The 17,079-nt window shown below is 33.1% G+C and overlaps 1 protein-coding gene across 2 annotated transcripts; it reads left to right on the forward strand.

The window, feature by feature from the left end:
* Positions 1–3,147: 3,147 nt before the first annotated feature.
* LOC129895823 (uncharacterized) lies at positions 3,148–6,787 on the forward strand. 2 transcript variants are annotated; one of them, XR_008767860.1, is made up of 2 exons: positions 3,148–3,699; positions 6,424–6,787. XR_008767860.1 is itself a non-coding variant. In XM_055971596.1 (2 exons), exons 1-2 carry the CDS (start codon positions 6,088–6,090, stop codon positions 6,596–6,598), a joined length of 414 nt encoding a protein of 137 aa, XP_055827571.1. In that variant the 5' UTR covers positions 5,901–6,087; the 3' UTR covers positions 6,599–6,787. The 2 variants fall into 2 exon arrangements, 1 of the variants encoding a protein (XP_055827571.1); XM_055971596.1 differs by lacking the exon at positions 3,148–3,699 and adding an exon at positions 5,901–6,326.
* Positions 6,788–17,079: the final 10,292 nt, after the last annotated feature.

Genomic DNA, 17,079 nt, shown 5'->3' on the forward strand with positions numbered 1-17,079 from the left:
ATACTTGTTTTGATGAGTTGATAGTGTTTGGCTTTCGGCCCTCATTATATGAATAGTGTGCTTATGATTGAGTCCTCCACTGAGTGAATGTGATTGAATGAAAGTGTGACTGGATCAGGTGGTTCGCTTGAAGGCCAGAAATGGCTTTCGAGTGCCGGTTGCGCCTAGGGTACCCTCCCGGGGCGTGACAATTTATAACTATAAATTTCAAAAGTCTTGATTTTGGTAGGATTAAGACTTGCCACGCCTTGGCTCTAGTATTACTTATTGGTATCAAGCTCCAATCTTCAATGAAACAATTGTTTTTGCTTTAAAAATTTATTGCAGGGAGATTAGAGAAGGAAGTCCTTGGACTTCTTCCCCCACCCATGACCAGTGGCATCAGAGTTCTTCCCCCCCCCCCCCCCCCGCCCTCCGTGTGGCGCCGATTCTGCATGGTTCGGGGCTCTATCGATTGGCAATGTAAGTTTCCATAACATCTTCGATAATTTGACACTATAGTTTCACTCATGCTTAATCACAAATTTGCCTTTGACACTGTATTGAATTGAGAAATCAGTCACCTTTTCTTAATTCAGGTAGATATAGTATCCAAATTGAATTTAAAATATAGAAGGCACTCTGCTCAAACTTGGGTGATGATATAATAAATTCTTTCACTTCTTTCTTTCTTTGATTTTCAAGAGTGATTTCCCTACTTTTGTTTTGGCTATGATCTCCCCTCTTGGAGAGAGCCAGTGTAGAAAAAATAGTGTATAACTGTGTCATCAAACCTGTACTTGGTTATGAATATCTTTTAATTACCGTCATCAAACTATCTTTATCATATGCTTGATTATGATTTTTAATTGTTTTCTGTTTACTGCAGTTGAGCACCTTCCCCACTTCCTGGTGTCGGCAGAGATCATGATGCAAACAGCACACTTGTTTTATTGCCTCTTCTATATTGATATTCTAATTTTAGCTTTGGTGCACGGGCAATTATGGAAGCTGCAGTCATTAATCATCCATGACTGGATGCTGTTTGGGTGTTTATAGGTTTTGTAGCTGCTTACAATGTTCTACTAAGGATTATTTTTTTTACTTCCAGAGGTAATACTTGGTCGATGAAAGGGATTTTGTCTGTTATGCTCTTAGGATCGGCTTATACTTGCCATCTTGTATCCTCAGCCGTGGATACCTTATACCCAAAAAATAATAATGATAGCACATGTGATGAATACATATCAACCATATTTTGTGCACAAGTACTAACAAAAATAGTCATCCCCAAAGTCACGGAAGAGAAATACTATAGTGCCAAAAGGAAGTCCAGGAGTTAAGAGGCCACAATTGTCCATTTAGACCTTCTGTACTCTCTGTGAACTATTGTGAAAAAAATAAATTGTTGTACTGTTTGGCCTGTTTGAGTTTCTATGCTGCAATTGTGTAAACCTTGTATGGTACATACGAAGTATTGTAACTGAGATTTGTCACAGAACTCCTTAAAGAGAAGTGTTTCTCATGTCCTAATCATAATCTGAACATGAAAAAGGTTACAAAACGAGTTGAGGTGTTCTCTGATATTATCTATTGTTTCGTGTAGGTTGATTATAGTAATATTTTATTGTAGAATGGTTCTGTTACTAATTATTGTTTTATTATTATCAGTTTAATTCTTTTTTTAGACTGTTTTTATCTTGAGCTGGGTCTATCGGAAAAGCCGCTCTACCTTTGACATAGAGGTTAGGTCTGCATACATTCTACGTTGTGGGACTACACCGGATATGTTGTTGGTTTTGGATCCCATGACGAAAACACAAAACATAACAAAATGAATTAGATCCTTAACTGGTCCTCTGGATCACCAAGGGAGACGTTCTTAATGCAATTATCAGCAATGACTGCTGTTGCAATTGATGAAGAATTACAAGAGGAGCCCCAAAGTGAATTCTTTTTGTTGATCGTTAACCACTGGTACGATGGGACATGGTAGAAAACCCATAGACCAAACAATATTTGACAAAAACAAATGCAGAAACAGCACCAAACAACCTTTGGAGATCTTCAGAGAAACAAGAAGAAGAAGCAGCCCATTAGAGCAGCTGCGATCATCAGCATTTGGAGATTACTGAACATGGTCAACTTCATGATACCCATACTTTATTTTGATAACCCATTATAACCAACTTCTATATGTTATTTATTTTTTATTTTGATTTTATCCACGTATTTGTAGGGATAAGGATAGGTATAAATATTAGTTATATTTATATTCCTTTAAACAAGGTAAATTAAATAGTTTTTATTTATTAAATAGATATAGGAATATATTTAGTGTATAATTAATGTATGTTAGTTGTAAACATTATACATAGATATGTAGTGTATAATTGATGAATAATTACTACATAATCTATGTATAATTTATATGTATGTCTTATACATTAATTATACACTTATACATTAAATATAGACCTATAACCATTTAATTTATCTTTTTAAAAAAAAAATACAAATATAAATAAGATTTGTACTGATCTTATCCCTACAAATAAGTGAATGAAAGTCAAAATCCTACAATTATTAATCCTCAACATCTTCTCCATACGAGAAAATGATCAAAATGGTCCTGAATGTATGAGCGCTATCTTCTTATCAACGTTCAGGTAGGGAGAAGCTAGAAGCTTGGATACGGGTTTGACCAGATTCATTATTTTTTGTTCAAATAGTGTTTTATGTTAAGAAATTCATAAAATATGTACAAATATTGAGTTTAGAACCTAATTATTGACGCTGAAAATCATCATTCTAAAATTCAAAACCCATAAAGTTGAAATCTTGGCATCGCCACTGCATTCTGGAGATTGAGGAATCTGAGCAGTCTCATATCCAACATCAAGTTTAATTTCCCTTCTTATGCAGCCAATGCTTCAGGAGAATTTATCGCCTTTAGTACACTCTAATAACAGCTTTGAGAGACTAGTGTAGCAGAATTTCATCAACATTTGTACTCTTATAATTGGGATGATAGTAGCGGTGCTACTGGATAAAGAAGTAAATACATAAAAAAAAAATACAGGGAATACAACATCTATATTATACATAAAAAGTGAATTTAGATCTTGTATATACAATGTAATTTCCAGACGTCCCTTGCACCTCCTAGCTTCGCCCCGAGATGATAGTGTTGTTGAACATGAGCTTTTTCTAGTATATCTTGATGCCTCAATCTGTTCTAGCTAACTGTTTAGGAGGAATACATAAGCTCCCCCTTTAAATTATCCGGTTATTCCTTACAGGCACCTTAAGATACCTTGTTCCTATTGAACCCCTGAATTCATAAGAAGATGTGTCAGTTAAACACATCTGGCTGACCTGGCACTCAACGTGAGCCTGCATTTGTAGCGTGATAACACTCGCCTCCTACGTGGAAATTAAACTAATTAAAACACAACACATTTTCCCTCTATTTTTAATTTACACATCATCTGAGTTAAGGAAAACCCCCATTTTCATTTTTATTTTATCATCAGAAAGCTCTTCGGCTCTTCCCCCATTTTCAAACTTCCGAAGAAACCCTAGAGAAATCAGGTAAATTCATTAGTTAAAGACAAAATTATGGAAGAAATTTCAATGTCGTAGTGTCTTTGGCTGATTTGAGGAAGAAATTTCAACTAGATCAGTCAAAAATAACGATTTGTTGCTCAACCCTCTAAGGTAAGTTCATCTAATATTATTCTGCCTTTTTTTTGTTATTTTCTCTTAAAATACTGTGACTGCTAGTATAATATTGTAATGATTGTATTTTGTGTAAATATCTGAAAAAAGTTAGGATTTTTAGGAATATTTCGATAAATAACATGTCTGGGGTATTTGGGGTTTTGTTTCAAGGAATCTTATGAATAGCTTTATAATAACTCATTTTCATCATGATGCTAAATTTATCCAAGGAAAATCTGGTTCAACTTACATAGGGGGAAGAGACATGAAATATGCTAGTATTGATAAAGACCACTTTTGAATAGTGGAGTTGCTTTTCAATACAGAAGAATTTGGGTATGTAATTGTTGGTGGTTTCTATTTTAAAGACCCTAAAAGCAATATTTTTGTCTAAGTAGAAATCGATTTCAACTTACTTAACCTGGTTAAAGACCTAAAAGGTGGTGACGTTTTAGACTTGTTTGTGAAGGATGTTGTGGATGACCTAGAATTGGTGGATGGTAGGGTCCCCATAAATTATCTTTGTGGGACAGTGGTTGGTGAAGTTGTTAATAAGGCTGGTGGAGGTGCTAATGAGGCTGGTGAAGGTAATAATATGGGTGAGAGTGAAAACTTACATGACATTAATGTGGGTGAAAGTAAAGGCTTACAACAAGGACCTACCCAATTTGAAAATGTTAATATAGAACTAGATGATCTCTCAAATCTTGAAGGTAGTGAAACAAATTTGACAATTCGCGTTGACTCACAAGAGTTTGCTATTTCAGAACATGATGATTCTGAGGTTGATGAAGAGTTGATATCTCTTAGAAATGATAGAAGAAAGAAAGTGCACAAGAAAAAATTTGTTCCAACAGAGAAAATAAAACTTGAAACAACTGGGGTTGATATAGGATTTGGAGACATTGAAAGGAACAAGGCTGCTAGATATAGTGGAAGATTAGGGGGGAATGACCATTATATATAGATAGCTCAGATCTAGACAGTGATGACAGTAGGAATAAATTAGATCCTGAAGTTGTGGCTAGGGTTCACTTACTAGCAAGGAATAGTAAAAAGGTAAGATTTGATCCTGAATGTGCAGTTGATATATTTGACCTTGGTATGGTATTTAAAAGTGTCAAGCAATTTAGAAAGGTTGTGGCAAAGTATGTTGTTCAATACAAAGTTAGATTGAAATTGAAGCCTAATGAGAGCCATAGAATCAGATGCAAATGTGAGGACAAAAATGCAAATGATTGCTATTTTCTAGTATAGACAAAGATTTTGGTGACTTTAAAAAATTATCACCCTGTTCATGTTTGCTCTACTTCAACCAAGAACAAGTCGTGTACATCTAAGTTTATTGCACATAAATTTAAGAATGAAATTGCATGTCAGCCTCATATAAAGTTGTGGAAATTCAGGAATTGGTGAGAAAAAAATTAAGATTGTATGTTGGAAGAACTGTTTGTATAATAAGGCAAAGAATAGGGTTATTTAGGACTTGTTGGAAGATTGAAAAATGAAATTTGCAAGGTTGTATGATTATGCAAACATGATAAAATATATTAATCATGTAAGTTCATGTTGGGTGAGAACAGACAAAGAATCTAATTCAAAAATATATATTTTTTTACTTAATTTTATGTTTGTTTTCCCTCATTGAAGAAGTTTGGTTGTAAGAACGTAGGAAAATTATTGATTTTGATGGATGCTTTCCGAAAGGGGCTTGCAAGGGTGAGTTGTTAGTTGTTGTTGGCATGAATGGAAGTCAACTTCTATGTTAGCTTATGTTATACATGCAACATAAGTACATTTTGAATTGTGGTCAATATACTATGAAACTAAAATTTGAAACAAAATATACGAGAAAATAACTCTTAAGTTTTGTTAATCAAAAATAAAAAATTATTTTAGTTAGTTATCGTAAAAAGATTTTAAAATAAGGTCATTTAAATTAAATCAAAACATAGATGTTGTTACAATACAATTCTAATATCAGAAAAAAAAATTGTTAAATGAATATAAGTTGTTATTGAAGAGATTAGAGGACACCTTCATTACCCACAACAACAAGGAGTAGATTCTGAATTTGTTAAATGAATATGATTATTATGTCAATAGTACTTTTTTAGATCGAACGAAATAAGACCTTAGTACTTATTTTAATTTGTCACTCAGACTTTTCAATTTCACTATATTTTAAGTATATATTTTAATTTGATTAAAATATGTATTTTATACACTTCTGACTGAAAATCCATGGCGACGAAGAAGAACAATATGCGTGTGATTCACTTACTTTGTCTAACACAATATAATTATCATCACATAAGTTACAATCGAAGCAAGTAAAAAGTCTTCTAAATCATTTAATCAAGTCCTCTTCCCCTAGAAATCATAATGCTTCTATTGGTATCCAAATTAAATGGTTCCCACCCCCCACCCAGCTGGAGCTTATATAAGCTGAACCCTGATGATTCTTTTTCAAAACATAAAGGAGAACTCGGAATTGGTGGTCTCATTAGAGATGACAGTAGAACATGGATCCTAGGCTTCTACAAAAGAAGTTACAGCCTTTATTATACATTGACTGAACTGGAAGCTCTTTATGAAGGCCTGAACATCGCCCAAACACACAAGTTAATGCCAATCAAAATTGAAATTGAATTCGATTGAAATCTTAGAACTTTTGGACAACATATACCCAATTTACGCTTCTCTTATTATGTCTTGCAGGTTAACTTTGAAAAAGTTGGGGAATCCAGTGGTCCGCCATAGTTTCCGCCAAGCAAACAAGGTAGCAGACGTTTTGTCCAGATTCGGTGCCGAGCTAACAATGACCAATAACCCACTTATCCTACTAACTCCAACGGACAAAGCAAAGGAGAAGCTAAAAGCAGATCAAGATTGAGTGTGTCATCTAATAAAATAGTAGTATGGTCAACGTGTAATAAGTTAGTCCGTTTTGATAACCTATCTGTAATCGCTAGTACTGTTTTTGACCTCCTGTTGAGACATGGTTCGAAGATGATGAAAAACACGTAATGGATCGGAGCTCCTTATCTAGTTTAAATTCAAAAAGAAGCTACTTTATTATCAAGTTGAAAATTTAAAAGGTGTTTTTTTCTTTTCAAGTAGAAACTTTAAAAGGTAATGGGGGACGAGCAGACTGATGACCATTGAAAATACACAACACATAATCTGCTCATGTAGGTTGATAAAATAACCAGACCTAAACTTTTTACAGCGAATCACGAACTGAACGAGTACAAAAGGTTTAGCCTAAACAATGATCGCTAGCTCATAGTAGGCAAATTCAGGTTTTAAAATCTCTTACAAAATTAACAAGTAGTATATCTCAGCCTAAAACATACACAACAAGACCATACAACATGTTTTGATCAGAAAAAGCAATTCCATGTTCAACACATTTATTTGTCTTTTTCTATATAAAAAAATGTTCATGCTCAAAAACACATCTAGTTATGCTATTTTCCTACGTGAACCATCATCAACTATTTATCAAAACATGATCAAGTATTCACTTTTCTACCTAAACAATGGTGATATTTGAAGTAGAAAAGGTAAATAATTGATAATTCAGGTGAATTTTAATAAATAATTGGTGATAATTCACGTAAATTTAGATACTTTAGTGTATTTTTTTTTTTACTTTCACTCTTAAAAAAAAATTGTGCAGAGAACAAAGAGGTAAAAGGATTGATAAATTTATGTCCTTAATTAGGAGCGAAATAGAGAGCAGATATAAAAAGATGATTAAGCTCCTTTGCTTTAGTGTTAATCTCGAATCTCCGAATTCGGTAATCAGAAAGTATTAATCATTAAGAATAGAATTAAGACAAGTTTAGGGAGTATTAATTGCTTGTTTTTGTCTGTTGAATAGGTTTCGAAGAGACGGAATAATATCAATATAATCTATGCAAAATATTCTCATATCGCAATTAATATTTTATTATTTTTATTTTATTCTAATTTAAAATTAAAATTATTCATATTTATGCTCCGCTTGTGGTTCATATATTTTTTCCAATTCAGTACAATTATTATCATATAGGTTTGATTAACGATCAAAAGGCGTTTAAAATATGTGTTTTGATCAAATTTAAGGTTCTACTTGCAACCCTATGAAGTAAAGGATCTTCTAAATTATTCTTATTTAAATAAATTAATTCCTGTAAACCATAGGAATTTCATACTATATAAATTACAAAAAAGAATATTCTTTATTAGCTAAAGAAACATATTTTTAAAAAGGCTTAATAGCATTTTTGGTTCCAATTGTCGATAAATTTTGATTTCATTTCTTGCAATACTCATGACCAAGTATTTTAATCATGGAGGATTAATTCTTTTGCTTCTGAATTATTACAATTGTTCACAATTATTAATGATTATACTATTTTATAGTCGCATGTTATTGTTAGCCAAATGTTATTATACTCCATGTTCAATAAACCCATAATTTAAAAGATAGTATATAAAAAAAATCAAAAATTATTTAAGGCACGGAGATTCAAAAATGCTAATTTTATTTAGTTACAATTTACTATACGTTATAGCAATCCAAACTATATTAGGATTATTAGGCTTTTTATTTTTTCACCAAGTACTTTTTTTTTCAATCCAAATTATATTAGGACTAGGCTTTTCCCTTTTCATCAGGTGACTTTTTCTTTTTGATTCTTATAAATAAATAATAGTCTTTTCGCTATTATCTCACAAATTGCAGCTAGTCTGTTATTTCTTTTCTCCATGCTTATCGGAAAATTTGTCCTCCGCTATGTCGATGATGATCGTGACAAGTTTGGGAGACATGGAAGTGGATTTGTTCACCGATCGATGCCCATTGATATGCAATTTTTTTTTTTTTGAAATCATGCAAAATCAAGTATTACCATAATTGTCATGAAACAATATTTGGTGCCTTTCACTACTACATGTTATTCACAAAAAAAAAATGTCTATAATGATTATGACCAGTTTGAAAAAAAATAGTGAATTTATTTATAAATCAGTATCCTTTGTCATTCAATTTTTTTTTGAAATTGTGCAAAATCAAGTATTATAATAGCTACTTGTTTTTTGATAAATTTCATCACGTTGATCGAATATTTAAAGAAAATAATACTGAAGGTGATTTGATGTACAGATTTCTATAGGATAGAAAAGAGAGTTTTGAATTGATAATATATTGGTGAGACATTGAGAACTGTTAACAAGCTCAACTACTAGTTATGTTTAATTTTGTGTGAAAATTTTAAGAATACCTTAAAAATGAATCATTAAATATTTATTTAGAAAACACAAATTTTACATGAAGAACATTTTAACTTTTAAAGATAGAATAGATCAATCAATTACACTAAAATTACAGAAGATTGCATGACAAAAAAATCTTTTATTTTTCTATTGTAGTGTGTAAAGTATTTTAGAATTTTTAGTCTTACAAGTCTAAAATATTAAAATTATTCAAAATCATACACCTTCACTTTAAATAGTAACCAAAACTTCGGTGAGAGCAATAATTTTGCTCCCCAATTTATATTCTAGTCTTGCTTACTTTGAAATGTCAATATTATATTGCTAATACCAGTATTTGCATCGTACATCACTTTACAAAATTGAGGAATTCAAATTTAATTAATTAAATTTTAATATGATATAATAGCCTTACGGCAAAGTACTTGAGAATTTGACATAGTTTATTTCGCGCATACTTAAAATTCTTTGTTATCTAATTAAAGAAGTCATATTTTGTTATGCCTTACTCAATTAATTGACTATTCATTAAATACGTGACATATATTTGTGTAGTTCATATAATTGTAAAATAAAAATTAACATATGCTGAGGTAATTAGTGTTAAATTGCTTAAAAGATAATTCTTCTCACTAGTCAATTAAGCGTGTGGTTAAACTAACTTAAATAAAATTTATATATTCAATAAATATTAAAATGAATTAAAATAAATTATGCAAGCACAAAGTAATAATTCACGACTTTTATCTAATACGATATATTTTTGTGATTTCTATGTTAGCTTATGTTATACATGCAACATAAGTACATTTTGGATTGTGGTCAATAGATTATGATACTAAAATTTGAAACAAAATATACGAGAAAATAACTCTTAAATTTTGTTAAACAAAATAAAAAATTATTTCAGTTAGTTATCGTAAAAAGATTTTAAAATAAAGCCTATTAAATTAAATCAAAACATACATGTTATTACAATACAGTTCTAATATCAGGAAAAAAAATTGTTAAATGAATATAAGTTGTTATTGAAGAGATTAGAGGACACCTTCATTAGCCACACAACAAGGAGTAGAGTCTAATTTGTTAAATGAATACAGGTTATCATGTCAATAGTATTTTTTTAGATGGAGCAAAATAAGACCTTAGTACTTAATTCGATTTGTCACTCAATATTTTAAGTATATACTTTAATTTGATTAAAATACATATTTTATATACTTCTGACCCAAGATCCATAGCGACGAAGAAGAACAATATGTGTGTGATTCACTTACTTCGTCTACCACAATATAATTAATATCATCACATAAGTTTATTCAAAGGTTAGAGGTGTTTAAAGTATGTATTTGATTAATTTTAAGTATTTAATTATTTGAAATCTCATGGAGTACAGCCAAAGCAAGTAAAGAGTCTTCTAAATCATTTCACCTTGAAATAAATCAAGTCCTCTAAACCATAAGAATTTCTGCATGTGAATTCTATAATCTGTAACAATTTCTTAGTCATGGTAAATTTTTGTGACTAGTATATCAAATATCAATTGCAAAAAAGAAGATTCTTTATTAAGTATAGGATCATATTTTTAAAAAGGCTTAATAGCATTTTTGGTTCCAATTCTTGGTAAAATTTGATTTCATTTCTTGTAATATTGACCAAGTATATTTACATGCACGTTTAATTCTTTTGCAAGTGAATCGTAACAATTATTCATAATTACTAATGATTTTACTATTTATTTTAGTCGCAAAGTCATGGAACCAATATTGAACAAGACAGCAAGCAGCATATCGGAGATGGTAAGTCTGATAGATATTGGTTGAAAGATTAAATTAAAGATTTTGAGTTACAGTTTTAGCTCCCCTTGTGTAGATAACTAACTATATGTTAAGCCTCTTTTTTCCAGATTCAGTTATATATGCTTACTTTGGCATTAACAACCTTTAACCCCATGTCATGATTCATGAACGAAGACTAGTAATGTTTTTATTGCTTTCTTTTGCTTCAACTAGAAATACTAACAACTAATTAAAAAAGAATTTGCATGGTTAGTTCCAATACTCAACTTCCACATTCAACAACAACAATATACCCATATAATTCCATAAGTGGGTTTAGAGAGGGTGCGCATGAGGTACGTAGTAGACCTTACTATACAGAGTTAATTGATTGCCTTCTTCTTTGCACCCCAAGAATCTACCAAAGTAAATGCTTTGTTAGTAATGTAGCTTCTTCTTGAATAAAATAACATAAAAAGAAATCCATGCACTTAGTTCAAAGAAAGATCCTCAAAGCATTATGTCATAGGCTCATTCATTAGTAATTTCACATGCTTAAGACAATATATTTATCCAGACAATATCATGTTGAGACATTTGTACTAAAGTGTTTTAAAAGCTCATGACTTGTATGACCATTTTTAAGGCTATTTTGGTCTTTTCACAATCTTTTAGTTCTAAAACTCTTAAATTTATCTTTTGAAAGTTACTAATAAACTTATTCACATCTCTTAAATTTTATGTTTTTGGTTTGAAATAATTAATTTTTGGGGTTAGGTATCTTCGTGACTTCGAAAAATTAGATTTGAAAAAGTAAAAACTTTAATGATTATACAGTACTATAGAAATTGAATATTTCCTCTTTGATAGGTGTTAAAATCGAGTTCGGAGTCGAAAAGGCAACCTTTTTTTTCGTAAAAATTCAAAAAGACAAATAAATTTGGGAGGATACTAAAAGGACATAAACGCATGAGGCCATGGTTATCTCTGCTTCTTTTAAAACAAGAATAACTCTTGACAATAAATATCTTATCTCTCGCAATAAATAACCTAGTAAAAAGAGAAAATAAACTTAAAGGCATTCACAATAAAACATTTTCAATTGGTCTCTCCCTCGTCACGCTATTATCGACCTCTCATCATTCTTAGTTCTCCTGTAAAATGAACTTTTTAAGATTTTCATGATTCTCAATTATTCTTTCCTTCCTATATTAATTGTTCAGTTTTTTCTTTATACGTTTTTTAAGAAATTATAAATAAAAAGGATATTTTCACTAATTCATCTTTTAAGATTTCTTTTTTTGAAATTTCACGAATTATTTACACTTTAAAAAAAGAATTAACTGTAAAGGTAATGTGAGCTTGTTTGAGACTTGGTTCTGTCACATACAGGACATAACCAGGGAAGACAAAAAAGAAGAAGAACAAGAAGAAGAAGAAGAAGATGAAGATGAAGATGGAAGAGAGAGAAGCAACACATTCAACATTGAGCTCAAAAATGCCCTAATCCGTTCACAGTACAATTATAGTTGTATATATAGCTAGTTAGTGTGTTAACTAACTAACTAATTTGTAGTTAGTTAGTTCTAACGAAAAAGGCTGGAAATAACCAGATTGCCCCTGCTTCTAACTAATTTTGTTAACTTCTTTAACCATCTTCTTTACATCTCAACACTCCCCTTCAAGCTAGGAGGTGCAAAAATGTTCAAAACTCCTAGCTTGGACAGAAGATATTCATGTTGAACTCTAGGCAGCCCTTTGGTCAATATATTAGCTGGTTGTTCTTGAGTTGGTAGGTAGTCGACTTTGATCATGCATTGTTGCAATCTTTCTCTAATGAAGTGACAATCTATCTCTATATGTTTTGTTCTTTTGTGATATACTAGATTTGCTGCAATCTGAATTGCAACTTTGCTATCACTATATATCTGCACTGGTTCTTCAACTTCAGCCTCCACTTCTTTCAACATTTCCAGCAGCCAAACAAATTCTGACACAGTGGAAGCCATGCTTCTATATTCAGCTTCAGCTGAACTTCTTGATATTGTGGTCTGTTTCTTGTCTTTCCATGATATTAATGACTTTCCCATCTTAAGCAAGTAGCCTGTGACTGATTTTCTGGTGAGTGCACAAGCTGCCCAGTCTGCATCACAGAATGCAGTGACTTGGTTGTCTGATTGACTAGATAGTAGTATACCTTGTCCAAGTTGCCTTTTCAAGTATCTGACTACTCTTAGTGTTGCATCCATATGGGATTTATTTGGCTGATTTAGGAACTGGCTTAATGTTTGAGTACTGAAGGCTATATCTGGCCTTGTCATATTGAGATACAAAAGCTTACCTATGAGTTTTTGATATGTTGATTGGTCTATCAAAGGATCATGTGACTCTTCTTGCTTCTTGTTCACATGGTCATCATACTACCTTGATGTAAGCTTGATGTTGGCATCTATAGGTGTTCCTGCTGGCTTGGCTGCAGTCATCCCTACCTCTGCTATAAGCTCAATTGTATACTTCCTCTGATGCATAAGTATTCCTTCTATGGATCTTGTAAATTCAATCCCCAGGAAGTATTTGAGTTCCCCTGAGTCTTTCATCTTGAAGGCTCTTTGTAGAGCCTCCTTTGTTTCTTCTATTAGCTTTAGGCTGCTGCCAGTTATTAACATATCATCTACATATACAAGTACAATTACAATACCTTCTGCTGATTTGTTGATGAATAAGGAGTAATCATATTGACTTTGTTTAAACTTTGAGAGACATGAGAGCTTCAGTAAGTTTGTGGTTTCACTGCCTTGGAGCTTGCTTGAGTCCATAGAGGGACTTTTTTATTCTACACACCTTCTCCCCTTGACTGACAAATCCCTGAGGAATCTGCATATAGATTTCATCCTGCAGGTCTCCATGTAGGAAGGCATTGAAGATATCTATTTGATGAATGTGCCATTTTCTAGAAGCTGCAATAGAAAGAATAGCTCTAACAGCCACCATCTTCACAACAAAAGAAAAGGTTCCTTTGTAATCAATTCCTTCTTGTTGACTGTATTCCTTTGCAACTATCCTTACTTTGAACCACTCTATTTCACCTATGGATTTGTATTTGACTTTGTAGATCCATCTGCAACCAATAGGCTTCTTCTCTGCAAGTAAGGAGGTGATCTCCCAGGTATTATTGCTTTCTAAGGTCTGGATCTCTGCCTGCATAGCTTCAACCCATCTTGGATCCTTAACTGCTTCTGCATAGTTTGTAGGTTCTATCACAGATGAGGTAGCAGTAATAAAGCATTGATGAGATGGTGAGAGATGAGAATAGCTCACATAGTTGGACAAGGGATATTGGACATTCAGGGAAACAAAATCTTTCAGTCATGTAGGAGGCTATTTAGATCTTGTAGATCTTCTAGTATCAGTTAAACCTCCTGTATGGGATACCTCAGAGTCACTTGCATTAGTGTGTAACTGTGTATGTATCTCAGGTTGCTGCACACAGACTTGCTCACCACCACCTGGATCTACACGTGTATCCCCTTCTGATATCACAGATGATGCATTATCTGAGGCTATTAATGGAGCCAGTTGATGCAGTTATTGATCTGCCTTACCTAGTTCTTGTAGGTTGTCTACAAATAGCTACTGTTTGGCAGAACTGTCATCCTTGACAAATGGAAATATGTCTTCTCTAAAGGTAACATCTCTACTGACAAAGAAGGAGCTATTGTGCAAATCAAACAGAATATATCCTTTATGCACTTCAGAATATCCCATGTGAACAGTTGACTTTGATCTGGGCATGAGTTTATCATGTTCAGTGAGGCTCTTTGCCAGGGCTAGACAGCCAATTGTCCTCAAATGAGATAACACTGGTTTTCTACCACAAAGCCTTTCATAAGGAGTGTGGAACTCAAGCACACTACTGGGAAGTCTGTTAATGAGGTAAGCAGCAACTAGTACACATTGACCCCAAAATCTGATAGGTATTTTAGCTTGAAATCTTAGGGCTTTTGTTACTTCTAGCAGATATCTATGTTTTCTCTCAGCCATACTATTTTATTGAGGAGTGTAAGGACAAGATCTTTGATGTATAATACCCAGTGCTTTGAACATACTATCACATACTGAGTTAACAAACTCAGTACCATTATCAGATCTTAGGACTTTGACCACTTTGCCAAATTGATTCTTAGTATACTGGAGGAACAGTTTAAGAGACACACATACATCTGATTTTTGTTTAAGTAAAAATAGCCAAGTCATTCTTGAAAAATCATCAACTATTGTAAGAAAGTATTTATTACCATCAAAGGTAGCTGTATTATAAGGTCCCCAAAGGTCAACATGTATCAAGTCAAAACAGCTACTACATTTGATGATGCTAGAAGAAAAAATAGGTCTGGTTTGTTTTGCAAATGGACACACTAAGCACTTAGACAACTTACACATATTGACTTTATTCATAGTAAACATCTTGGCAAGTATAGCTGAAGATACATGTCCAAGTCTTTGATGCCATAGCTCCATGTCTGACTCCTTGCCTGTTGAATGAGCAGCATCAACAGTATAAGCAGACTCCTTAGTGTTACTTGCATTACCTTGAGTTAATTGTCTCCACAGCAGATACAAGCCTCTTTCTTTTCTATCAACTTCCTTCACCTTCCAGTGTAAAGCTCCTGGAAAACACAGAAATCAAGAAAGAAGGAGACTGAGCAACTTAATTTCTTGGTTATTTTGCTGACAGACATTAAGTTATACTTGAACTCTGGTATATGGAACACATTAGTTATCACACTTTTAGATGATAGACTACAAGAACCAATGTGAGTTACTTGAGTTGTACCACCATTTGGTAAACACACATCCTTAGGAGTGTCAAACTTTAGCACAGACTCCTTTAGTAGCATCTCCAACTTGGAAACCATATGGTTTGTTGCACCTGTATCTACAATCCACACATCACTATTTTCAGTTACAAATAAGGCTTTACCTGCATTGTTTGTCTTATTGCAGTCAGGTGCAGTGGCTCTTGGACCTGACTATTGACTCATCATCTTGAGAATTTGTTCATACTGATCTTTTGTGAATGTACAACCCTGAAGTAGTTGCTTGACATCTTTCTTAGCTTAACTTACAGTCTTGTTCGAAGGAGAACCTTCAGCTGGTAGTTTATCTGCAGTATGTTGTGCTGTGATATTTCTGTCCCACACTGATTCATTAGTCACATTTGTGTTCAAGCCATAAGAGAAATTAGCCTGAACTGACTGTTGAGGTTGACTAGTAAGGCCAGTAGTATCAGCATAGGCAGTGTTTGCACTTTGTACCTTCTTTTTGGACTTGAAATCTGGTAGATACCCAACAACCTTGTAGCAGGACTCTTTGGTATGGCCTCTACACTTACAAAAGTCACAGATTAAGAATGTATTCTTCTTGAATCTATTACTGCTACCTGAACTACTTCCAACTCTAGAGTACATAGCAACTGAATCCGGAATGGATAAATATAGTCCTAAATTGTTGATGCCTGTAACAACAGCCTTTTGGCTCTCATCTCCTACTATCATAGCATATGCTTGATTGATAGTTGGTAGAGGATCTATCATAAGAATCTGACTCCTAGCTTAATGGTATGAGTCATTCAATCCCATTAGAAATTGATATAACTTTTGTCTATTCATGTGAGCTACAAATCCTATGGATTTTTCACAGTTGCAACCAGGTGAGGGTACTAACACTTCAAACTCATCCCACAATGCTTTCAGCTTAGTATAATATGTTGATACATAAGTTGTTCCTTGTTATAAAGTGGCTATTTCTTTGTGTAAGCTGTAAGTTCTTGATCCATCAACTCTGTCAAACCTCTCTTGCAGGTCAGTCCACACACTCGAAGCACTTGAAGCAAATGCAATTCCACTAAGAAAACTCTTAGAGACTGAGTTCATTATCCACGATAGAACAATTGCATTTACCCTTTTCCCATTGGCCCCATAGTTCTTCACTATATATTTTTTTCCTGCATGTTCCATCTACTAGCCCTAACTTGTTTCTTCCTAACAGAGCCAGTTTGATCGATCGATTCCATAAGGTGTAGTTTTCAACACCTTGCAGCTGAAATAATATGATGCTAATACCACTTACATTTGTAGGGCTAAGAAATAGGGGATGGTTATAGTCAATACCTTGTCCATTATTACTTGCAGAGCTTGCAGAAACAGGTATACCGACTCGTTGAACATTGACATGAGTTTGATTGAGATTTTAAACTGGATCTGTGGCTTCACCTGCCATTTCTTCAACCTTTTGAAATTTTTATTGCGAAAGTCAGTGTTGATCGCAGTTTTAG

The sequence above is a fragment of the Solanum dulcamara genome, chromosome 7, assembly GCF_947179165.1.
Source record: "Solanum dulcamara chromosome 7, daSolDulc1.2, whole genome shotgun sequence".
Classification (NCBI taxonomy): domain Eukaryota; kingdom Viridiplantae; phylum Streptophyta; class Magnoliopsida; order Solanales; family Solanaceae; genus Solanum; species Solanum dulcamara.